The 26,508-nt window shown below is 39.6% G+C and overlaps 1 protein-coding gene across 4 annotated transcripts; it reads left to right on the top strand.

Moving 5' to 3' along the window:
* The first annotated feature begins 1,355 nt into the window (after nucleotides 1-1,355).
* On the top strand, nucleotides 1,356-23,799 carry LOC117738650 (myocyte-specific enhancer factor 2D homolog). 4 transcript variants are annotated; one of them, XM_034544644.1, is made up of 12 exons: nucleotides 1,371-1,561; nucleotides 7,939-8,315; nucleotides 10,192-10,395; nucleotides 10,759-10,896; nucleotides 12,878-13,094; nucleotides 13,492-13,548; nucleotides 14,809-14,990; nucleotides 17,832-17,961; nucleotides 18,146-18,365; nucleotides 19,090-19,158; nucleotides 20,476-20,526; nucleotides 21,028-23,799. In XM_034544644.1, exons 2-12 carry the CDS (start codon nucleotides 8,262-8,264, stop codon nucleotides 21,491-21,493), a joined length of 1,788 nt encoding a protein of 595 aa, XP_034400535.1. In that variant the 5' UTR covers nucleotides 1,371-1,561; nucleotides 7,939-8,261; the 3' UTR covers nucleotides 21,494-23,799. The 4 variants fall into 4 exon arrangements, with proteins under 4 accessions (XP_034400537.1, XP_034400535.1, XP_034400538.1 ...); XM_034544645.1 differs by lacking the exon at nucleotides 1,371-1,561 and adding an exon at nucleotides 1,599-1,780; XM_034544646.1 differs by lacking the exon at nucleotides 20,476-20,526 and having other exon boundaries at nucleotides 1,356-1,561.
* Nucleotides 23,800-26,508: the final 2,709 nt, after the last annotated feature.

Raw genomic sequence — 26,508 nt, 5'->3', positions numbered from 1 at the left:
TTTAAACCTATACACATTAAATATGTAAACAGGTGAGATTGTTACTGTAAAGCAGGGGTATTCAATTACACATCTCCTATAAACACACACACACACACACACACACACACACACACACACACACACACACACATGTCATTGTCCATTTTCTGGGCTGACGGAGACATATTTTCAGTAGCGCACTTCCCTACCTGTGACTGTCAATAGCCAATACTGCCTGATCGGTGCTGGGTATGTGAACTCTCAACAGAGATGAGACGGTGAGATGACTACTACCACACATGCAGTTTACATATTTGTCATATGATTATGTATAATGGGCCACTCGGGCTGCCAATTGAATAGGCTTGTTCTCCAGTAAAGGCTAATGTAGAGTTGTGTTACAGAGAGTGCAGCTGCCCTAGCTGCCCCTTGTGGTTATTTGGTTAATTGAAATTTTGTTGAAAATAATAGCCTGAAATAAGTCCCAATAGTAGATGCTGCATTTTTGTTGTTTTACCTTAAAGGCCCGTCTTCTTTAAATCCACTTGGAATACTCTTTACATGGGGCATATTCTAAATGAATCTGTGTGTAATCAAAATATGGAAAACTAACTTGGGAAGAGGATTTGGTTGGATGAGGAGGCATTTGGTCATTTGTCCCAGGCCTTCTAGTCGGTTAATGTTACAGATTATAAATTAGTCTGCATACAGAGGTGTTTTTTTGTGACAGTATATGTACACTATGTACAGCCCTCTGCACATGAGGATAATGATATTATGTATAATGTGCGTTGCAGTAGGCTATATAATATAGTACAGAGTATGATTGTATTGCAATTTATTTCACATATTTTAGACCTCATAAGTCATAGACTGTTCATAGCTCATAGACTTGCAGAATTTCACCAAAAAAATAAAAAATCATATCAGCAGTACTGTAAGTCATGATGCCATAACGACTGATGTCAAGGTAATATAAAGTCTGGGAGAACAATGTCGACGACTAACGTTTAACAAGACTCAACATTTCTCTCTTTAACAACCTAACTGGTCTCATTGTTCGTTATTAACCGCGTTACAGTGCCGTGGTGGTGACAGTCGTGAAAAACAAATGGCCTAGCGGGTTCTCTCATGGAAAGCAGGCAGAGCACAGCGGGGCTACAGTGACATTTTCCCCACATGCAAAATCATGCAAAAGGTAAATACTGAAGCGGAGGGATACAGACACTATTGCAGAACATGGCCGTCACCTCCGTCATGTCCTCTCGCAAAGACCAGCCTCCTTTGCAACACTGCGCTTTTGATTGGACGAGAGGCTGGCACGTCAGCTTCCTATTGGATTTCCAACGGGTCAATCACGGGCTAATTTCAATGACGTCGATCGTACACTGGGTGCGCTGTATCGCCTGGGTGGACAGTATAGTTACTTCAACATTAAATGGAATAAAATGCCGCGGATTCATGTAAATAGAGACGTCGCTTCAGCGTAATTAATTAAGGTTTCTTAATTAACACATTACGACTTCTGGCGCGCGTGACGACAGGCCTATTTTCGGCTTTTTATCAGCAATATTTCAAGGTAAGTGGAGTGATACATTTCCTTCCTGCGTCTTTTCTCCTGGCACAGAAGCAGACCTGCTGGCTTTATTATTTAAATATCGCAAAGTAAATACGCATCGCGGCGTCGATCTGTATTCCACAGCAGGACAATCTTGATTTGAATACAACATGTTTGTGACGTGATTTAAAGTAGCGCGTGCTGCTCGCGCGGCCGAGTTATACGGAGAGTGTCAGGAAGGTAATGGCTGTCGGTCGACTCGTAACTTGAACATTGTGAAATGGCCTGTTTGGAGTAGCTCGTCCCGTTTGTTCTGTACATCCACCCGGTCGTGTTGTCTTAAACGAGGCTGTTCGGTGACAATCTGGACACGTTATTTGATAACGGTATTAGCTTCCAACCTGTCAAACCCGACCCTGTAGGGTGACGCTACCTGTCTGCAGTCCGTGGGCCTACCAGTCTTCAGACTCCATCTGTCATCATGTTTGTAGCATACAGGCAAGAGTCCTGCTGCCACTTTGCTTAAAAAGAAAACCACTTCACAGCAGAGCTAACATGGTCAGTAGTTTATTGGCATGAAGGAGAAAACGGACTTATAAGAGACCTATTGTTCAGAGCTGCTCCTCCAGCTGCATTTTCCAGCTTCACTTTTAGGACCCTCAAGAAAAATGATGATGTTGTTGTTGTTGTGTGTGCAGTGACTTCAAGATATTTAGTACAGAAGACACTATATTGATAATGCTACATGTCAGGCAGTGATGGTGTTGGCATGCTGAGGCCAATTTGCATTGCTTTATTTTCTGTAAGTCTAACTGTGTTCTTTAACATATAAACCGTAAGAGCAACTTTTAGTCAAATCAGGGCACCAGTTATGGTTTAAGCATGGGGCTGTATGCATTCAGCATCAGCAGCCATGATTCTCTGTGCCATCCCGGGGTAGATGCCAGAGCTGTTTGGCAAGAAGTAGGTCAGTTTGACAGAGTGACACACCGCTGTGTGCCATTCCTGCAGATGGGTTCATATCAACATATGAAGGTAGTGCAGTCTTACTGATTGGTGAAATGAGCCACATACGCTCTCAATTGGTTATCCACCAGCAGCATGTTTAATGTAATGTGTAATATGTGATTTGGATCTGCTGCTCAAGTCAAAGCCAAATTCTCCGTGACCCAAAGATTCACATTTCCTCACTGCAGGATTACAAGTGTTTTGCTTTTTGGGTTCCCAAAAACCTTGCTGCAGTATTAACAACAGAAGTGTTTTTATTAAAATGCTTGAAATAACAGTGCTGTTGAAACCCGTCATCCCTATGGGTAGGACTTTGAGCTAATGAAACTGGGAGTGGTAGCCAAGATGAACAGAACCAAATCAACCAAAGGTTTTTCAAAGTCCACAGCAGAAATTCCTTCAGATTGAATTGTTGCCTTCATGTCGGTATGGGAGTTTGACCATTTATCTCTCAGGTTGAATAAAGCCAAACAAATCAAACAATTCTTAATATTTTTTTATTGGGCTAATTGTTGTATAGTAATACACGCATGTCATTAAAAACTAAAAATGTATCTAAAGAGGGTCAGAGAGGAGGGACAGGAATAGCTGATATTCTTTAAATGATTGAAATAGATACAAGTAAAAATGGAAAGGAAACCCACAAAACAGTCTAAATGTTCAGTATAGCCTTCAGTAAGTGCAATGGTAACATATTTCCTTCTGAGTTCAGTCCCTTGTTGGTTGAAATACCTCAGCTGTGTCTAGACAGTTGTAACTTCTCTAAGATTTACCAGGGTGATATGATTTACTTTCCTTGTCTTTCCTTCTGATTTTATCATGTGGAAAAGGTTCAGTAAGACCTCCGTGCTTTCATTGAGTTGTCTGCTAATGTTCATTTTATTGTAAGACATGAAGGGAAAAATATTCCAAATGCAAAAGACTCAAATTAAATGGTTTAATTGGATAGGTATCATGCTTTGAGATGATGTTTTTTAGTTTTATAGCAGTTAATTTGTAGCGAAAAGCGCAGTTCTAGTTTGCGGGCAGTTTTCAGTTCTTTCTATTTAAAATGTGCGTAGTACCTTAAACCAGTTCTCCCAACATGCGTACAAAGTCGCGAGACAATCTGAGTGCATTGTGGAATGGAGATTGAGCCATTGAGGCCGTCCCAAACCCGGTCTGAGAGCTGTGGAGAGGCAAACCCCACTGCAAGTCACGTTTGAGGCTCCGACCATTTATCTCAGGGCTTTGGCACATTTCATTGGCTAGTGCATAATCCGCTAAAGGTCACAGCCACTAATTACACTCCACCAAAACTGACAGATGCCTATCCTGAGCTTGATTGCGTTCTCCTTCATCAGAAGAATATTCAACCGTCACTTGGATGATTCGAATAACATGCAAAGGCTCTTTTTTTTGACCAAATGCTTGGCCCTCTTAAGATAATGAGGCAAACCCCGTCCAGCCAAAAGTCAATAATGTTCCACTATTTAACACTTTGATCTAGTGTCTTTACTTGTTAACAGTCTTTTCTGCTTCTTTGGCTTCTCGTATGTCACAGAGCGAGCTCGGTTTGGCTGGATTCAGGGCTCAGTTTTAGCCAAGCGGTGACCTCATTATGCTGCCGTCCAATCAGTCCTCCGGCCAGCTCCTAATTGAGCCATCAGCGCCTTAAGGAGGAAGAAGAGGGATGAATGTGACAATTACTGTAATGAGGGGGCAGCCATGCAGAGGGCAGTCAGGGAGAGGGAGGCTGGACAGAAGCCTTGCAGTGTAGCCCCATTCTGGCCAATTTACGGCTAATCAAAGATTGTCGCTTGGCAAAGTTAGTAGAGTCAGAAGGGAAGAGCTGTTGTTAGTCATTTCCCCCCTCTCGCACTGGGATATTTCTACATTTTGTGGTAATTGTTTAGAGTTGGTGCCTTACAGTTGCAGCTGATGAATGATTTATAATGATGTCCAGCCCTGCTGATATACAAATATATAATGTATGAAAAGCTACATGTAGGTGCTGCACAAACCACATCATTGTGAGTATTGTGTTTAGTTTTTTAGGCTGTCTAGATACATTTCTCATTTTTAAATAATGTTGTTTGATAATGGACATCATCAAGGGGGGGATTTAAACACTTGTAATACAGGGCAATGATAATTAACACTGAGCATTTTAGAGTTAAACCTAATATGTTGGCTTTTGTTACAACCTTCAATTCATTCTCAAGCTGGATGCTCTGAAGTGTTGAAATTAGGTTTTTGGAGGCCCCGTGTGCACTCCACTGGCGTTTACAATTTTTCCGTCTGGCCTAACAACAATCCCACAGGAGAGCATGGCCGTGGAAGGTCAAGACTGGAGGGGAAAAGTACAACTGTTGCCACAAGGCTGAGCCTATGTGTAAGAAGGAGAAGCTAATGTTTTTAGAAGATGTACAAGTTTTGTTTCCACTACAGGAGTAGCCCCGTCGAACCAGTTTCTTTTCCTCTCCCGTGATTAAGGATATTAAATACACAAACAAATAACTGAAACAAATCAATAACAACAAAGTCAAGCATGAAAACAAATCAAATGATCCTGGCATAAAAACAATTGATTAACCGTAACAATCCTAGTGGATGCAAATGTTGGTTTCATCCCCAGCTCCTCCAGGCCCTGGGCAAAATGTTGAAATGCATATTGCTCCTGAAGGCTTTGCCATCCACGTGTGAGTGTGTTTGAATGATTAGTTTAGATCCTGATGAGCAGGTGGCACCTTGCATGGGAGCCTCTGCCATGAGTGTATTAATGTGTGATTGGGCTAAATGTAGTGTAAAGCATCTTGAGAGGTCGAAGACTATAAAGGTGATTTCTAAATTCTTCTCAATAAAAGTACCCTGTTATTTCAATCTCGACGCAAAATCAGGAAACGTTGGATTTAATTTTAAACAGCTACTTGCGGCACATTAAAGGAAGCAGACTGAAACTGTCATTCTGGGTTTATCGATCAGTACTCTAGCTGTAACGTCGCACTGTCCATTATTCTGGACACAGCTAAGCGATAGCAACATTTATTTCAGACAATAGTTTTCTTGTATAAAGCTTAAACAGAGGGGATCAATGACCAAACAATAAATAATCACTGACTATCAGTCAACAACTTGACCAATTACATTTGATTATGTCAATTTTTAGTCCGGGACACGTGGTCTGGCTGATCGATTCCCGATGCGGCCAAGGTCCGATCTCGGAGCGCACAGACTTCCAGTCAATGGCATGGCATGATCATTACATTTCATTACATTACATTACATTACATTACATTACATGTCATTTAGCTGACGCTTTTATCCAAAGCGACTTACAAGGATCAGATTGATGACGATCATGATCGGACGGCAAAGGTTTCATTAAAAAGAGTATAACCACGGCCTAATTTTATCATCAATGAATCTGACAATTGTGTTCTTTAGTCAATTAAATGTTGTTACAAAATGCTCATTATAGTGTCCCAGAGCCCACGGTTGAATATATCTCCAACTCCGAAAAGGAGGAAATCCTCTGTCAACTGAAACCAAGTCGTGTTTGGCATTTGTAACTGGGTGTGGGGGGACTGAAATGCTCAACCATTTATCAAAATAGGGACCAATTACTTTTCTCTCGATTGACTAATTCCTTGCTGATTAATATTCTATTCTGTTGCAGGGAGCTTTGATTTTATGCACCAGAACAGCCACAATAAATGTAAAGCATCAGCATCACACCTAAGCAAGTTTAATCAACTGTAGACGCTACAATTGTGATGATTATATGATTAACTGTGCAGCGCTACTGTAAGCTTAAATCACAGGTGTAGACATATTAAAAGGAAGCATATGTGCAGCTGTATATATTACTGACGATTAAGTGACTAATTAGTCTTTCTAGATACAATCAAATGCATAGTCAGCAATAATGATGTTAATGTCATGCTGACAGACTAAGCAAAGGGAAACTGTTACTATGTGGCATACTCATTTAAATCTTTAACCTTGCCACCATTGATACATTAAAAACTCCATCTGAATTATTGCCATAACCTGCAGTAATGCATGAATATCACATTGGGATCGGGAACGATTGATCATTAGACTCTAACAGCTCAGGTAGTGTATAACAACACAACCAAAAGACCCGTTTATTAAGTCTCAAATCCATCTGTTGCTCATGCAGAAGTTCTCAATGCTTTATTATTCATAATTTTTTCATTATTTTTATTTATTGTATGTGACTCAAAGATTTAAAAGTGCCGCTAAAGAGAGTGGTTCCTCCTGCACACAAAGATAAAGACGTTTTATGGTTGTCAATATGCCACCTCTTCCATACAATGTGTGGACTGACCTTCAACCTGGCCTGTGATACCAATGCTACTTGTGCCTTGGTGTGTGAATATGATCTTAAACACTAATACCCATCTCCATCCAAAATAATCCTTCATTGACATCAAGTCGGTCTGTCAAAAAATGTTTTGATACTTGTACAGAGCCTTGTGGAGTCACTTATGATTTATATTAGAGGTCTTAAGAAGCCCATACTGAGTCGTGTTCACTGACTTCCTTTTTTAATTGTATTTTTAAATGTAGAGCTGCTCTAACTTTAGCTCAAAGACAAATTGATGTTATAGTGTTGTCACTGAATATCCTTAAAGGGGCTGAAGCTTCATGTGTGTGTGTGAACACACAACCCTTTGCTTTTATGTTACGATGACTCACAACAAGTTTTAGCATTTAATCATCTATTAATCTATTATTAATTTGACAGTTATAGTGTCACATAACTGAAACTTGTGCAAAGGTGAAGTTGTACTTTCTGGGCTTTTTAGTATGACATTTTGTATGAAATGTATAGGACAATACAAAAGATTGGACACTCAAGTTTACTGTTGGAAATGAGATATCGTGGTCCATTGGGTAGTATAGATGGAGGTATTTCAGACACCGCTAGAGAGTAGCAAAATACTCCTCATTTAAGAAGCTGTTAGTATTTAATGATTTAAAAACTAATTGTTAGGACTGTCATGGATTTGGTTTACTATTAAGGCCAAATGAGGACGTCTCTAAGCATGCGATCAAATATAAAAAGTAGCTTCCCACTTGATAGAATTGCTGCTTCTCGATGGTGATGTTTGGACTGAACCACATCCGAATAGTGTTGGCTAGAAAGTTACCTTAATGTTTGTCTGTGAGCCGCTGCCTTAATAATCAGGCAGTATTGCTGTATCATGTATTTAGGGAGCTTACATTGTCATTTTATTTGTCACACAACATAGAATAGGATGATTTATTGATTTTGTGAATGCACGATCACCATCATCAGACATCGATTTTTGTTGATGTTTTCGTCTTGTTTTGATGTTTGTGGTATTTGAGTGACCTTTCTGTCCCTCTGTGTCACGCAGGACAAGAGCGACGTCCTCCTCACCTCAGCAGCTGCAGGGAAGTTTGTCACGCTTTGCTCCTCGTTGAACAAACACTGAACTGAAGTCCTCATCCCCTCATCTCCCACTCTTCCGTCTCGCCGCCCGTCAAAAGGAGTCGACAGCGTTGCCGGACCACACCTGGGCAGAGAAATGTGTGTGTGCGTGTATCTTCGGATGCATGACTGTGTCTGAGAGTGTTTGGGGCTGAAGTAAGAGGTTGTAGGCTGCACTTCCTCTCTCACCATCTGAGAGGCGCTTCTCCACTTAAGTGACTACGTTTGTCTCCACAACTGCAAAGCATTATGGGTAGGAAAAAGATTCAGATCCAACGGATCACCGATGAAAGGAACAAGCAGGTGAGTCAGAGTTTTCATCTGCTTTTCTTTTGTGTGACTCGTCTTATGGATGAATATTTTGATAATTTATTATGAGTATTCTTGATAAAGTTTATACTTTTGTATAGGGAATTTAGGGCTTTGATCCTCCATACTTTTTTGATACCTGCTATAATATGTCTGTATTCTAGAAAACGTCAAAGCTGGTATTAAATGTCTGATTAGATTTATAATCTTGTATATTAAGCTTATGATTTCACGTGTTAGACTGTTTAAATATAGCAGTAATCCTATATATGTTTGTTCAGTAAAATGCAAGTTAATAATTTCTTATTACTTAAAAAAACCTTGATTTTATTGATGCCCCTGGACTCTTGAATTTTACAATTTTAGTGATCAGTTAAAAAATTCTGTTATTTTAGAGACTTAGTTATTATAATTGTTTAGATAATACTGCAGTTGTACATTACATTTCATTAAGAAATGTTCATAATTTACTTTTGAGTGTCTCTAAAACCTTTTAATCCCCAGGCAGTGCTGTGTGACATTATTTTAATTCAAGACCATTTTTATGCAGTTATCATTAAGATATATTGCCACAAAATAAAGTCTTCATGATCGTGAAAGGTCTCAGAGATGAAAAGAAACATGTTATGTGTGCAGTTTACTGATGTCAAACTGATTTTTGGTCCTGAGGTTTTGTTATCCTTCACTCCCAGTACAAGGCGCCAGGTAGATGTTTCTACTTTAGGGGAACTCGGCTGTCTAGAAGTCATTCACTGATAGCTGCTCTATTGTTGATTTGGCTTCATGCGTGTGTGATCGTCTCAATCAACTATACACATTCTTACAGTGAAAGGTCTCAAAAACTCTACAGCCAACTGTCCTCAATAATTTGCCTTTTTCAGCTCCATTTGTTGTTTTCTCTCTCGTCACCAGACTGCCACCCCTCTTCAGGTTTCCTCCCTGACCAACGTCTTTCTTGTTTTCTCAGTCGGGTCAGATGAGTAGTCTTACAAAAATGTTAATTTGGTATTTTTAGGGTTCTTTCCCAGCGTCATTTTTTTTGTGAACCACTTTCTAACAGCTCTGACTTTAAAGTTTAAACAGTTTCTAGAACGAGTGCAGAGTTTAAAGTTTAAACTCTGCACTCGTTCTAGAAACTGTTTGCACAGTGAATACTTAACATAAGTCATCAAATTGTTGCAACGTAAGGCATTTAAAATGAATTTGTATGGAGCAAGACGACAATACAAGTCGTCAAATTTTCTCTAAACCTGTCGTCAATATTTCCTTATGTTGTGCTTACGTTGCTTCTAATGTAAGGACTTGAGGGATTTCCCTTTTTTATTGACTCAAAAACGTCTATGGAAACAAAAACAAATGAATAAGTAAAATCAACAAATTACAAAATTCCCTTTTGATGCATAGAACTGGTTGTACAAATATCAAAACCTATGATGACTAAAAGACTGTCCACAGGTCCACAAAAAAGGATGCTTTATTATTGATGGTGAAAACTAACTCCAATGTGTTTGAGTGATCATTCTGACAGAGCACCAAAATACGATTTGTTAGATATGTGTCAGTAATGTGACTGCATATATTTTCTTCATTACTCGGCACATGAAAGTGTATTCACAACTTCTACCCATGAACTGAAGTATTTTTTGATTTGCAAGCTTATACCTTTTGTGTGTGGATCAAGACCTAAATATCATTTACATATTTATCTCAATAGAAAAGTGTTAACCCCGAGAAAGAGAGACTGTAAAATAAAGAATGTTGCGTTTTATATCTGAATGTCTGAGCTCCTGTGATATTTCTGAGCTTTTAATAAAGGGTGTGTCCTCGCATATCTTTTTGTTTTCCCCACCTTCTGCCTTGTTTCTCTCAGGTGACATTCACAAAGCGAAAGTTTGGCTTGATGAAGAAAGCCTACGAGCTGAGTGTACTGTGTGACTGCGAGATTGCTCTGATCATCTTCAACCATGCAAACAAGCTGTTCCAGTACGCCAGTACTGACATGGACAAGGTCTTGCTCAAATACACCGAGTACAATGAGCCGCATGAGAGCCGGACCAATGCAGATATTATTGAGGTACGTCCATGAGCCAGCTAAGATTGACAGTTCCCATTGCTTGAGTTTTAGGAAATGCAGCATGAGCTTGATAACGCGTACAGATGTTTTCCACGCAATCTTGTAAAACTGTGACCCCCCCTTATGTACAAGTGATGTTTCAGGACCAAGAGATATGGGGACGCAAGGAGTCACCGTTTAACTGTGTTTTGTCTCGGATACATATATCACATTTAGATCAATATAAGTATTGGATCTGATTTGGTATTGGAGATACCAGATCTGGTTTTGGGACAATACAAACTTAATTGGGACAACCCTAGTTTCCAGCAACTAAACTGACTGACGTAATACAATACGTAATTTTTTTTGTTACTTTCATAGACTTTGAGAAAGAAAGGCTTCAACGGTTGTGATAGTCCAGAGCCGGACGGTGAAGACTCCATTGACCAAAGTCCCCTAAATGATGACAAGTACCGTAAGACCACAGAGGATCTGGATGTTCTCTTCAAACGCTACGGGGTAAGTAATCAAGTATATTGTAATTACGGTTTTCTTTCTTCACTGTAACCTTGTTGGTCGGATATTTGTCTGTTATTGTTTGTTTGGCTTGAGTCCCTACAGGAAACCGCTACTGGGGTGAAGTTCCTCACAGATGGTTTCACTGGGTCGTTTGACAAAATAACTGAGACATGAACAGCTTTTGGGCCGCTACATACCTGGCCAAAGTTCTTAAAGCAAATATTCAGCAGTTAATTAGACTGCCTTTTTTATTTTAAAGGAATTCCCAGGTGTTGTGTTTCAGCCTCAACCACAGCGGTTGTCCTTTGTTTAATCCGCATTCGTTGGTCAAACTTTCTAGTTTCAATGTTAAAGCATTTACCGACTATTTTAATGTTATCAGTTAAACATTTAATAAACTAAGTAAAACTCGGTAAAGCGACATTTCAATAAAATAAGAATATCAGGTTCACCTTCAAGGTCAGCCCACCTTTAGTGAGCCTGGGCCGAAGTTGTCTAACTTCGGGGCGAACGGCCTTCACTTTAATCAGCAGCTGTCAAGCAAGACACTGGAGGTCGGATTGGGTCTTGAGGAGTTGTAGCATTTATTCACCGACAAATAAACTGTACACATACTGCACTGCTACGTTCACATGACTGTCGGAAACCTTGAGAGAGTATGCCACTGAGACACACAGCTGAAAACCTTGGAGATAAATTAATTGATTGATGCGCTGTAGACTTACTGGGGAAGTGTCGGCATGAGTCCAAGACAATGCACGTGACATTGTGGCTTCTAACTCTCCCGGAGAGGTGGACTAGGGATTTAGTTGCCTGTTTTGCGCATACACTGCAGCTGGTGATGAATGATAGTTTTAGTCTTTTTGTGCATCGGTTATTGCTGCAGCTGGGTGGCTTGTTCAGCACTTCAACCACAGCATCCCTGCATGCAAGGCACTAATGTTGTCCGTTAATGTTAATGATCAGTTAATGAGGGTCGGCTATTGGTCAAAAAAACTGTATGCTGATGATATTTCTCACTTAAGCCAAACTGCCCCAGTGGCAATAAATCATTTCTGCAGGCTATGTCAAGAACCAACTTCCAGATAGATAGATAGATAGATAGATAGATTTTAAGCAGCAGCAAGCATGTTTACAATATATACAATACAATAAAATAGCAGGGCAGGACATATTACACTTAAGAATTTACATTTAGGATTTGTCCGCTGTGGTTTGTAAACGCAACATTCAAAGTTGGCCCCTCCTCCCTTGCTCAACGACACTAGCTTGTGAGTGTTGCAATGTTCATCTAGCTCGCTAATGGGCGTAGTGTTTGTGTCCAGACCGGAGAATTCATCTGAGCCTCCGACGGCACAGATTACGGTACCAGGATAGAACGGAGCCCGGGGGAGAAGAGGCTGAGGAGTGACAGCTGGAGGCAGAGTGAGGGGCACAGAGACGCCCCAACACTGCCGATTTATTCTTTTCTTTTCATTTAGCTGAGGGTCTCTGCAGATACAGACACCGCCACACACTTTTAGTGGGTCGTAAATTATGATTGAGAGGGATTATTTTTGTTTGAGTCTGTACATTGTTTTTAAGTCAAATCCGTCTCAATGTGTATTAAATGAAGAAATGTGAATATCCTTAAATATTACTTTTATTTTCACATATTTTACAATAAATAAGGTGTCACTTGGTCCTTCATGTCTTTAAATCCTGAATTTTTACAGTTGGAGAAAATAAATAATTGAGATTTGGTGATCTCTGACCTTTTTTTTTTCTGAGCTAGAACAGTGAAATACATTTTGAAATGTGTTTCTTACCTTTAATTAGTGCCAATGAATACATCGTCCTGGATGATATTAGCTTTTTAAACTATTTTAGCTTACCAAATAGACATTTGTGTACAAATGTGCTGTCTCAAAGGCAGGAATGGAGCGCTGAGTAGTTGACATACGATGAAGTCTAAAAGTAAAATGATCTCTTCCCTTTGCAGCAGTCGACCGCTCCGGCCCAGACGTTCTCCATGCCGGTCACAGTCCAGGCGTCTAATCAAAGCACATTGCAGTTCAGTAACCCTGGCAACGCACTGGTAACTACCTCCTATGTAACATCATCATCGCTCACGGATACCCACCTCCTGTCGCCACAGCAACCGGCTCTTCAGAGAAATACGGTGTCTCCTGGGTTGCCACAACGACCAGCCAGTGCAGGTGAGCGAGTAATACTCTGCCGAGTGCGGCAAGACTGAAGTAACAATAAATAACAGCAACAACATGCTGCAAACAACCGATGAGCCTCTTCTACTTGGGAGGCGATAGTTCTGACATGAAGATATAAGGAGTACTTCTAAAGTAGTATTTATATTTGGATTTATAACTTTTATTTTTACCCTTCAAATTATTAGTTAATATCTCCATCAACCATATATAAAGTATTGAGATCTAAAGTCAATACGTTACCTAATACGTTATCGAAATTTCCCCCTGGGGATGAATAAAGTAATATCTTATCTTACACTTCCGGATAAGTACTATATATCAGAAAATTGTAAAACCCTTGGGGTAATATTGGTTTTCAGTTCACATCGTTTTAATCCTTTTTCAATAGGAGCTCTTCTTGGAGGAGAGCTGAATAATTCAAATGGAGGATGCCCAAGTCCAGTTCGTGAGTAATCTGCTACTATATTTGTTAAGATTCCCAGTGTAGTTGTAGTTATTGCTTCTTTTTTTTATTGCCAATAATTCCTCTGGTATCTGGTCTATATTTGAGTGTTTATGCCAATTCTAACAAGAAACTGTTTTTTTTAAAGGCTAAATGCCAACAAATATGGAAGGAAGGTAGACCAAAACATCTTCAAACGTACATCTTTTTTCCCAATACATTTTGACCACTGAAATCTAATTATACATGTAGTATACTGTATATTAACTACTGAGCCTGCAACAGGTATTGTAAACTTTACCTTCACTTCTCTCCTGCTTCGCTCCATGATGTGTGTGGCCAGGCTGAGCGCCGCTGTAGAATGAATATAGCGGAAACACGCAAACCCTGAATCAAATGCTGGCCGCAATCGTGAGCCGCTATCGTGAGCCGCAATCGTGAGCCGCTATCGTGAGCCGCTATCGTGAGCCGCTATCGTGAGCCGCTATCTCGGCGTTCCATCTGAGGTGTATATTCTCAGCTACGGGCCTCATAGTCAACAGACTTCGCACCAGACTAACCCCACAGCATGTCAACGTTCAGCTTTTTCTGAATAAACACAATAGAAAAGCTGTCCGTTATTATGAAAAGAAACATTTGTCAGCGGTCTTGTCTTTACACATCAGGCATAATGGAAAGAGATTTAGCAATATTATGTTCCATTTACATTGTTGTTACGTATAGACATTTCTGTTCACAAAATGAACACCAAAAGATTCCTCCTCTCATCTCCTCCTCGGCACCATCTGTGATGGTGCCGAGGAGGAGATCAGGGGATGCCACTAGTAACATCAACAGACAGACATGGGATTCCCATCACTTCTTCTTTTCTTTTTTCTTTCATTTTACCACCTTACAGCCCCTTATGGTCAATTTTATTTTTCACAAATCTTTTTTTTAATATATGTTTGCACAGGAAAGTGTTCTAGTATGCAAACTTGTCTGATATTTAATGCAAAAAAAGGTTGGCTCCCAAATTATATATTTTTTGTGTGTGTAAGATTTTAGCAGAATGAATACATTTGAAATCATCTTTTTAGATTATTTATTTTTCTCCAGATGAGGTGACGCTTGCTTTTACAAACAACGTGTCTTTTAAATTAGACACGCACAGGATTATTTTAACACAATTTTGAGTGCACAGTTTCCGTACCCCGTCGTCTGAATTCACCTGTTTGATTTCCCTATTGATTTCTGTCCATTTGCTTCTCTTTCTCCCTGCAGCTAATGGATACACTAGTGCCAGAGCCTCCCCAGGCCTCCTCACCGTTTCCAACGGCAACAGTCTGGGGAAAGTAGTTCCGGCCAAGTCTCCACCCCCACCTCCCAGCCCCCAGATGGTCAACAGCCGCAAGCCAGACCTCAGAGTCATCACCTCGCAGGGCGGAAAAAGCCTCATGCAGATGGTGAGCTTACCCAAGCAGAACTTGTGGTTCCTTTTTAGTTAAAATGTTGGACCTTACACAATGGAAAAAATGGCACTTGGGATGATAAAGTTAGGATCTTACAAACAATAAGAAAACCAAGACACCTGGAACCCAGAGGATTTGTTGAGGGACATGAGGGGATAGGAATTATTTTCCTATTATCTCAGAAAATCGGGCCTTCACTGGCCAATGAATGAGATGGAAAACTATAAAAAAAACTTTGGGAATTATCTTATATAGGTTATATAGAAGGTAAATGGAGGCTGCTTTCCATATTGTTTTTGTTAGTAAAGACCAGAGAGTAAAGTCTTGTATGGATCAACTCCCACTCTTTATAACTAAATATGCACAGTGTTCACTTATATCTATAAAAAAGGTCAATTTTAATAGCTGTTCTGGAGCTTTTGATTATATCACACAATCTTCACAAGCTGCCAAATACAAATTTCCATTTTTTCTGCACATTTTAAACCTCCAGTATTAATTTCTACAATGGATCACATGACTTCTTGTGTGTGTAACGGGTCAGACCAAAATAATTATCACCTGTAGTTCTTCTTTGCTATTTTGTTTTAAGGCTCACAACTTTGCTGTTTTGATTCAGTCTAACCGTTTTTCAACAAAAGATTCAATGTAAACACAATGCAAGTTACCTGCCCCGCACCTGAGGGCAGACAGACACAATTATCTTTTTTTAAAGTTAAAAGAAAAGTAAACATTGGGCTTACATCAAGTGACCCTAGACACAACTCCAAATTAATGCTAACGGTGCTCCATGTCTGCTCTGTGTATGAATAGGCATCTGTTTGCTAAAACGGTCACCGTATCAATTTTATCAAAAGGAAATATGGCATTGTTGTGTGGCCAAAAACAAACAAACAAACAACAGATATTGCAGGTCTAAGAACGTGTTGTTCATGTTGGCTTAAAAGTTAAAATGTATTATTTATTTTAGACCTTGGAAACAGTAGAAACAAGTTGAGAAAGATCTGAACAGATGAGCAACAGCGGCAGACCTGCTCCTCAGTGGACCTTGTGGTCAGATTGTTTCGTCAACTATTTAATTTGTGGAGGCACCTTCTGTGATTTTAGGTCCCATGCATTCACTGTAACCATTAGTATATATTGTGCATTTTTATTTACCCTTATTTACTTTTAGCTACTAATATGATCTGTTGACACCCTTTGCAGACAGAGGATGAGCTGGAATTGGTAAACGAGGTGATTTTTGTTCCCCACGTTGGTCACTCGCATGAGTTGATGGTTATCGACTGTCCACACTTTTATTTATTAGCATGGTTTCAATACTGTGCAAGAGTTTCTCATTGTTTTGGTCCTGTTCCACGGACATTTATTTGGGATGATATTCAGCTTATGGCTCCCACCTGACTGCATGTGATTCAGGGCTCGTGATTGTGTTGTTAGGATTATGTGATCGCATTGATAATTTAAAAAAAAAATAGACCTAACAGAATTTGCCTTTGAGTTATCCAGTCAGGTTTGATCAGGCCCATTAACTTCATCATGTGATGCCACATTAAGCATGAGTGTTTCTCCACTTGGCAGTGTGGTGTGAAGCAACGCGGCATGTTCCCCATTCACTCATTTTCACTTTCCACCAAAATTGTCCGATTTAAAAAAAAATAAAAAATAAAAAATATTTTTTTTTTTTTCAAACGAACTGGCAATACATTAAAGGCATTTGACTCTAATAATTCTCTCTCTCTCTCTCTCTCTCTCTCTCTCTCTCTCTCTCTCTGTCTTAGCTTGACCAGAGTGTCTTGCTACTTCAGAAATGTACTTTCAGCAAAAGTACATGATAATAAAACCTTATAGTCGCAGTTTCACAGAAGTATTGTCATCTAAATGACTGACTTAATGTACAAACACTGAGCAAGCAGTAGGCGTGTGTCCTGTTCTCTAAAGATGAAGCACAGCCCAGTAACATGCTGTAAGGCCTGCAGTGACATCCACTGGAGAAACGTGAGATGAGCTGCACATTCAATTCAAAGTCAAACAATGTCAATAGTTGAAGATATTTTCCAGTTTTTTTTAAAATAATAATATAAAATACAGATTGTACTGTCTGTAAATTATAGATAATAGTATAAGAGCTGAAATGAGTAGTCAACAACAAACACTGGTCCCAGCTTCTTATATTTTAATATTTGTTGGTTTTGTTCTACTGTGATGGTAAACTGAATATCTAAATGTTTCAGCCCTAGATAATCTGAAGTCGTATATACCGTATATGCTAAGAAATAAAAAGAAAATTAGAAATTGTTTTATACCTGCAGTATATTTAGAAATGACTGATTTTGTTAAATACATACACTGACACATTAAGTTAAATTGTGCTTTGATTACCTCATTTTAGATCGTTTTGAAACTGCCCTGCTAGCCTTAATTAATATTGGTATTAGTGTATGAGCTGCAATATCTCTGGTTGGTGTCTCTCTCCTCCTGTCATCTCTCTCTGTCGCTATCTAATTAAGGCATAATCCTTTAAACAAATGTTTAAAGTGACATAAGTGTATCTGATGGTTGAATAAATTGCCTTTAATGTAATATGTCTGTTTATGGCGCACTCAAAACAAGGACCTCATTTTTTTGATGCATGACATTACAAACCTCCTGAAAGTAAATCCACTGAACTTTGAGATTTACTTGACTCAAGCCATCATTTTTAATTCAGCCATATGCACAGTCATTCTCAGCATGTCAGAACGGACATTGTCGAAATAATAAGTCTATTAGCTTTCCGCCACATGTGAGAATTGTTTCCGCAGTGACTAACATGTCGGTGTCCTCTCCTGGCAGAACGCCCAGCGGCTGGCAGCAGGAGCCCAGGTGGCACAGAGCCTCACCACGCCGGTGGTCTCTGTGGCCACACCGAGCCTCCTGGCACAAGGGCTGCCCTTCTCCGCCATGACCACAGCGTACAACACAGGTGAACTGAACACACAGGAGCAGAAATATCCTTTTAAGCACCAGGTGGCTTCAAAAACAAAAACAAACAAAAAACTGGATAGATTTCTTTTTTTTAACCCTCAAAAAACAATTTTAAAATTTGAATTAAATTAAGAAAATGTGAGCTTCACGCCGGGACTTTAAAATCCTTTGTTCTCTCTCAGAGTACCAGCTAACCAGTGCCGACATCACTGCTTTACACGCTCTGGCGTCACCTGGTGGCTTGTTGCCAACCAGTGTGTCCACATGGCAACAGCAGGCTGTTTCCCAGCAACAACAACAGCAACAGCAGCAACAACAACAGCAGCAGCAGCAACAACAACAGCAGCAGCAGCAGCAGCAGCAACAGCAGCAACTGAATCTTGCATCACTCAGCAACTTGATGTAAGTCTTTTCTTATATTTTTTTTCATCGGCGCTGCGTCTTTCTTTTACTCTGTTTTTAAAAGCTCTCCCGTCACTCACATGATGATGATAATAATGATGATGATAATAATGGCAGGCTGCTGTCTAAGCTCTCTGTCTAATGACAACCCCCTTGACACTAAAATACTGTACTGCTGACCTTACCAGTCAGCTTGCATGACAGCCATACCATGACCTTTTTTTATATACAAGCAATTCATATTCCTTGTTAGTCTCACCAGCATCTCGCCATCGCAGCCTCTTCATAACATCTGTGTGTGTGTGTGTGTGTGTGTAACTTGTTGAACTTGTTTCTTGTCGCTATCCTTGTAGAAGCCGTGAATGTCTTTAGTCAGAATGAAAACTTTTCTTTGAAGAAGTCAAATATTCTGGCAGTGGTGTACAATTATTATTTGTAATGTTGTACATGTGGCTTTTTCTAGAAATTGGACTAAATCAAGTAAATGAAACGTGACTGTTTTGTTTTGGAAACACTCTTGGCAGATATTTTTCACTTCTTTCTCCCTACAATATGAGGTTTCTTATGGAGATGAAATAGAGAAGACGAATGAGAAGCCTTTGCATTAGAGTCGCTCACCTTTTTTTAGGTGCATTTGCCGTGTGAGGAGAGCTGCGTGAGCTGTTGGTGTCTTTGGCCACATGAACACCCGATCCTTAAGTGTGCTCTCTCCTCTTGTCCACAGCATGTGGGGCGTGGACAAGCAGAGCAGCGAGCTGTCTAGCCAGGTGTCCGGTCTGGCTGCCAACCTGAGGTGAACAGCCACCGCTAGTGTGTGTGAAATGTCATGACCTTGTCCATAGTGGGGGGGGGGGGGTCGTGGTCCACTTTGTATATGAATTTAGCTTTTGTCTAAAACAAAACAACATGCAGTAAATGTTTCCTACATTTATATTATTAACTCAAAGCAAAGCACTAAACCTTAAACATATTGAAGGTGTTATTAATTTAATTGAGAAATATTAGGAGAATATACATTTGTAGTTGGGAACCAACGCACAGACTATAATATTGCTGAGTTATGACGTTAAACAGATCAACCCAATGCCCTTCACTTGAGTAAACAGCCTAAAAATGCAATACTCCATCTTTGTAAATGCAGATGCTATATTTGACCAAATTACCTTTTGTTGTCAGTGATTAACGTTGTGATGGAAGTTAGATGCCAGTAATCCAAGAAGTTGTAAAATTACTACATTTGAGTTGGTAATTCATCATGACATGAAACCTTGAATATATGACACTATCAGTGTTATTTGTTGTTCTGAGAATATTAATGTGTAATTCACTCTAATAAGGGCCTCAGCAGCTACTTTGCTGTAAACAAACTATCAACAGTCACTACAACATGCCACATTTTTAAACCATTATTACTTGTATTTAGCTAGCAGCACAAATATCAAAACGTTGATGCAGTAACGATCTCTTAATTATAAAACTGTGACACTGCAGCCAATTATATATTACATGTTTAAGATTGTTTTCTATTGATGTGCTTTTGAGCATTAATTGGAGGTCTCTGCTTTGAGAAATCAAACAAACATTTTCCTCCTATTTTTCCTGTTCTATTTAAGGCTACAGCCATGGGACACCCATAAATACTTTGGCCTCTAAGGAACAAACAAGTTCAACAGTGAAAGCCCAAAATCCCGAAAATGCTAAAACATTAAGAGTAATGCACTCTAAAATATGAAACAAGGCAAATATCAAAGAGTTGTTCCTTCTCTTTCTTATCATTTCTATTGTTTAAGTATTTGCTGTCTAAAAATAATCCTAAAGTGAACATTGAAATGTGCATTACTGAAGCAAAAAAGCCATTCTCGTTAAATGCTTCATTCACTGTGCTTGTAAATCAGAAAACAAGATTGTCCTGCCTGGATTTTTTTGTGTGTGGGAACAAAAATTCAGCAGATTAGGGTCTTTGTTTTTCTGATTCTAAGACATTAACATTATTGCTGTTGTTGAAGAAACTTTGCTTGCAATAATGTGTCACACTTTTCTCCACACATGCCTTCTAATCCACCTCTTACCTTTTGGTTTGGGCTCCAACATTTTGTTTTTCCCCCCACAGTGTTGGCTCTCCGTCCAACCTGCTCTTGGGTAGAGATGAGTGGTTGGGCCGGTACTGTATCGCACTTTCTTTTTCCTGTGTGTCTGTGTGCTTCTGGCTGGCTTCCCCTTAGCATGTCTGGTGCTGTCTGCAGTCAAACTGGAAATAAGCCCTAGTTCGGTTTCCACCACGTTCTCTAACCCGAGATTATTTTCTGTTTTATCATCTGTAGTTTCTTCACGTCATAGCTGACTCACTGCGAACCACCTTGTCACACAATTTCATTTTCATGCTTCCGGGGCTGATGTGTTGACGTTTTGGGAGCAGCGGGAGGGTTACTTCTGCTTTCAAGGCGTTAGAATTTATTGGATTATTGAATAATCGAATGTGGCTTTGCCCTGTTGGTGCTGTGCCTTGTAACGTGGGTTTTTGTCTTGATGCAAGTGAACTTTCCAGTTTCTCATATGCCTTTTTTGTCAAGAAGCTAATCATATATATGTTTTGTTTTCTCGCCTTTCCTCTATGTTCTGTCCATTGTCTTCGTCTCTCTGTCCTCTGTGACCCTGTTCTCAGGCCTGTGACCCATATACCTCAAGGCGCCATGCTGACCGTCAACACAAACTCCAGTGTAAGCATCAAGTCGGAGCCCATCTCGCCCGGCAGAGATCGCAGCACCCCGTGCCCTCCACCATCTTCTACCACGCCGTCCTCGACCTCAGGGGGAGCCATCCTGACTGCACCGCCACAGTACCCGGGCTCCCTGCTGTGCCTGGAGCCCCCGACTGGCCGCTCGCCTGCAGACAGCGTCAGCAGCAATGCCAGCTCTTTTGAAGGCAGTGATCGTGATGACACTGGTACAGCTGGTGGCGGAGGTGGGGGCGGCGGTGGAGGTGGCAGCACGGCTGGTGCTGCAGGAAGCGTCGGTCCCGGCAGCCGTCCTGACTTCAGCCCCTCGGCCGAGCTCATTAGGGCGTCGAACGAACCGGAGCAGGAGGGAGGAAACATCAAGCGCATGAGATTGGATACCTGGGTCACATAGAGTTGCCTGCCACACCTCTTTGCACCCACAGGGAAGTTTTGGTGACACTTAAACACCCGCAACACACACACTCATTCTTAAACCCCCACTGCACCCGACCCCACTGCCATGTGACACTATCATCACACATCTGCCTCTGTCACAAATTATAAAACTCAGCTGCGTCACCCAGACTTATGAGGCTTTGCCAAATAAACATAAAAATTAAAAAAATACATTAAAATCCTTTGGGGATCACGCTCTGAGTGAGGAGAGGATGACTTGGTGCTCAGCTCGATATGTTGTCCCTTGTAAATCCTTGAATAGAGGAACAGTAGATTTTTAAAGCCTTCTTGCTTGAACTCACGTAAAGTAATTTCTTTTGGTAGAAAATTAGGTGTTGAACCTTTTTTCCAATCTGACAAAACCATTGAAAACATGTATCGCATGGTTTCATCTTCATGTATTTACATCGAGCTCTGCTGCATCGTTCACAATGTGATTAGTGGCATGTCCACATCATGGGACTTATGTGACTCACCACTTTCTGCTCTTTGAAATGTAACATAGTGTGGATTATGGGCTCCCCATTCTTCCATAAGTCACTTCCAAACTGCACTTTTGGATAGAACTTAATCTGGACCAGTTTGAGGACTGAGCATCTATCTGGCACTGAGCAAACCGACTCAAACGGGGTCTTCTAGGGTTAAGATACTTCACCATCAAGGGTTCTTTCCGCTGCCACATTTCCCAACCTCGTACACCCAGGCAGGCCTGAGCCCTCAGGTGGAGCCGAGCACCCTGCTAGAGTGCCAATATCAACCTGTACTACAACAAATAAAATGCCAAATGTCTCTCGCACACAGTGCGAGGACAATGACGAATTATCACCTGCACTGTCACGGAAACGAGAGCTCCACACTGTTGATGCTTTTCAAGCTTTGAATCGAGCTTTGAATTCGCCGCCATGCTCCTCAGACTCCTCCCGTCCTCTCACCTCTGGAACTTGGATGGAAATTGTTGCACCAGTAATCCAGCCAGCCACTCGGCTTCCTACCAAGATGCCATCCAGTTAAATGCATAGTATCAGTGTTTTGAGCCTCTCTGGTGGCTTTTCTTTGGGGTAGGGAACGTATTTGGTTCTTTCAGTCCAATTGTTCTTTATCTGTTGGTATTTTAAGAAAATATTTAAAAAATCAGTTTTGAAGGTCCGTTGGTTGTCCAAAAGTAGGAATTCTGACTTTGTATGAAAATCCCTCGTATACAAAAGCTTTGATGTCCTCTTAAGCTCTCCTTAGCTCGTTGCCGTGTTTCAAAAAGTAAAGGAAAAAGACATTTTCTATATTTCTACCGCTTCAGTTGGCGACAAAGTAAACTAGCTTTTCAGCTTCAACGACGTGTATGTACATATGACTATATTTGCATAGACTTTGCTAGGTATCCCTAAAAAACAAGCAATGTGTTGATTCTCAGTGGATCTGTTTGCATATATGAGTGTGAATTTGATATGTTTCGAGCTACGGTCCAGGGGTTTTGCCACACTAGGTCGTGCTGGTGGGTCGGACGTGTTTCAGTAAACCTATTTTATGCTAGTGTTGATGGTGTGTGCACTTTTTGTCTCACTCAGAGGCCTGCTTGGTTGTGGTGTCATCATATTCTCCTACCACACTTTCTTTTTTTTTAAAACTCAAATCAAACCCACAATACAATTTTCCATTAACACCTAATTATGAAACGATGAGGACACTGCCATTCACTTCGTGTTTTAAAAAAAAAATCCAATGCACTTCTTTGACGCGTATTTTGATTGACAGAATCTTTTCCACATTAAGCTTACACAGATTATGCCTTTTTTCTCACTTATAAAACGAGTGCTGTGTTTGTCGTTTTAATTGTATGTTTTCTAGTACGAATTTGTTTAGCCTGAACCATTTCAAGTGTGTGTATAAGTGTACAAAGGCTGTTTATAGCCTAAAAATAGAACGATTCTCCTGATTGCAGACCGGCATGTCAGCTGTTTGTTGACTGTTTATCTAAAACATTTTCATGTCAGCTTAGGGGAAGTGGACACAGCGTCTTTTTATGAATTGATGCAGTTTGGTGTGATTGGTAGACGAGTGTGACACTAGTGTTTGACACTGTCTTTGTGGGAGGTGTCCGGACAAAACATCACCCTGCTGTGTTGTTTTCTATGATCAGGTAATTTTCCATCCCTCATTTGACAGTGTGTTGGGTAGCTCTTTACTTTCTTTATCAATTCAACATCCAACACTTTCAATAAACTCATGTTGCTTCGTAAATCATTAAAGGAGTATTTCTACATGTTGTGAGACTCGTTTAGTCACTTTCCTACAGATGAGAAGATTGATACTTACTGATATTTGTACTGTAAATATGAAGCTAGAGCTGGTTAGTTGAGCAGGAAACGGGGGCAAACGGCTCGTCTGGCTGTGTGCGACAATAACAAAACTCGCCCTCGAGCACCTTGCACTAAAGCCGCCTTTATGTCATACCTCTTAAATGGGGATTATGAACCAGTTTTATCCAAATCTAGCCAAAACTTAAGACTTTCCAGGAAATCTAGGGGGGGAAGTAATGTGAATTTGTGTGTCCGACCACTACCGCACGCTGTTTCCCCCCTTTCCAATCCTAATGCTAAGCTAAGTTAATAGGCTGTGACGTCCCATTTAACTGACACATATGAGTGGTATCAATCTTCTCAACTTACTCCTGTGAAAGCTAATAAGTGCATTTCCCAAAATCTGGAAACAAATATTTTAACTGGGCGGTACCAGCCGTCAGGCAGAGCTAATCAGTCATTTCCATTTTTGCATCAACTCGGTTTCAGTGGAAACTCTTTGAAATGTGACACCACACCGATTGGCTTCCTGCCTCCTGCAGGTTTGTTCATGTACAAAAAGGTTCGCTATCCAATCCAGCTGTTTAGTCACAAGACAATCTATATGAGAAATGAAAACCTGCACCCTTGTTACTTGTTGTGTACAATGTTTTTTAGAATCTCACTTTTTGGATTAATTTGTGCTGGTGACAGTTCCATTGTCTATTATGATATTATTATTATTATGGAGCTATTTTATTGCTATTTTGTGTAGGATAGTTTTTATTTTCTCTCATTTTCTCTTATCATAAACATAATACTGGTTTCCTTTTTTTTTTTTTTTTCTTTTTTTTTTTTTTTAACAACTTGCTGAAAATTGCGGTTAATGTGGTATTGGCAAATGCAATGAAGGAAATACCAGTTAAATGCTGCAGTTTTAATTAAGATAAAGAATATATTTATAAAAACGGGAAACAACTGAAATTAGTTCATGAAATTTGAAAAAAAAAAGTTAATGCATGGGATACAAGTAACAAAACGTATGTTACGCACAGTAATGATACAGGACATGCATCACACATGAGTTATAAAACAACTCAGAATAATGTAGCATATGAAATACTAAAGATGAAATTTATAGCTAATATATTGTGTTGAGCTAGTCTGCTTTTGGTTTTTGTTGTAAAGAAAAAAAATCTTTTTGTTTTTTGAGAATGATTTACAATTTGTGTATATTTTCATATACAATGTATGCACTGATATGTTATTGAAATTCTATACCGCTTTTACAAAAAGTGTTTGTTGTACCAAAGTATCCAAGTCCCTTGAATCCTTACCCTTTTTGCGTATGTTTTATCGTATTTTATATATTAAATAGACAAACTGAGTGAAATGAATTGCAGTGTGTGGTTTTATTTTAATGTTTCATCAAACATGAAAGTGGCTCTAAAATATTTCATAAAGACTTCTAATTTGAACAAAAATGTCATTTCAGAGGTGCATTTAGATATATATATTTTTTTCCTCTCCAGTTTAGCATTTTTCTCTTCATCCTCACCTCAGCCCGTTGTCATAGTTACAAACATGTCATGCTTCATTTCACACATTCAGTGAGAACTACGCAACTTAATTTAGTTGAGCTCTCATCAGCAGCAACTGTGTGAGCGAGGCAATAACCAGACAAAGAGTAAACAATATTTCAACTCTAGAGCAATCTGGTAATGTCGTCTTTGTTTTTTTTGCTATCAACCTGTGTGCTCAGAACCTGGACTTAAGTAAAAGTAGCAACACGAACTACACTGCAAACAACATTAGATAACTATTCGTTTTAGTACATTCTTTCTTTTTTTTATGATGCACTTTTCTTAAAGTATAGAATATTGTTTTTTATTAAATACTACATACCTGATTAGTCCATAACTGATTTATAAAATAGTTGACAATTAAGTAATTTTTCTGCAACGGTGACAGTCGAGTTGTCGATTCGTGTGAACGTGAGATATCGGAACACCAAGAACGAATTTCTTTGAATTTTGCACAAATGTCCACTTGGACTCAACGGTCATTTGATTATCATTGAATGATTTCTCTATTTGGTCGAGTTGAAACATGCCCCATGAATCATAATCACATGATTATATCTGAGGGATTAATCACAGAGACAACAAATGACTGAGGGGGGAACATGTATCATATTTGTTAAAGCTTTATTAAACTCATTCTAAGTCCCAAATATACTTCACTCATACAATGAAAAAGATTCCTTCAAAAGAAAACTATAAAAAAAGATCAATTTAACAGTATCTCCTTTATACAGTTTAAAGATTACCATTAGTACTAGTGTGACAACTAAATAAAAATGGTAACATTCATAAAACATTTTAACATTGAAATCTTAAAGTGCTCGTAACTCTTAACCTTTGATATCCATCTCACTTTCATTGCTTCCAATTAAAGGTTTTCAGTTTTTATATTGTACATTTTCATCTTGATTTTGCGGCATCACATCAACGTGTCGTCTCAAACTAAAATCTGATTCGATCAACTCAACACGAAAAGGTCGAGACTGTTTAAAGATCTGCGATCGAAGATTAACACACTGTAAAAATAGCCCTTATTCTTCTCCTTTTAATACACCTTTTTTTGTTTCGGTCAACTTTTTCCACTTCCTCTTGTAACTTATACGCATGTGAATATT

Source organism: Cyclopterus lumpus, chromosome 11 (assembly GCF_009769545.1).
Source record: "Cyclopterus lumpus isolate fCycLum1 chromosome 11, fCycLum1.pri, whole genome shotgun sequence".
In the NCBI taxonomy this organism is placed as follows: domain Eukaryota; kingdom Metazoa; phylum Chordata; class Actinopteri; order Perciformes; family Cyclopteridae; genus Cyclopterus; species Cyclopterus lumpus.
This window is presented reverse-complemented; position numbering and strand designations above follow the sequence as displayed.

Bases quoted from the DNA above. Each gene is read 5' to 3' on its own strand.
- LOC117738650 (XM_034544644.1), top strand. From the start codon at position 8,262: ATGGGTAGGAAAAAGATTCAGATCCAACGGATCACCGATGAAAGGAAC. The intron at 13,549-14,808 runs GTGAGTAATCTG...TTCTCCCTGCAG, and splicing joins AGGATGCCCAAGTCCAGTTC to CTAATGGATACACTAGTGCC. The intron at 20,527-21,027 runs GTACTGTATCGC...CCCTGTTCTCAG, and splicing joins AGAGATGAGTGGTTGGGCCG to GCCTGTGACCCATATACCTC.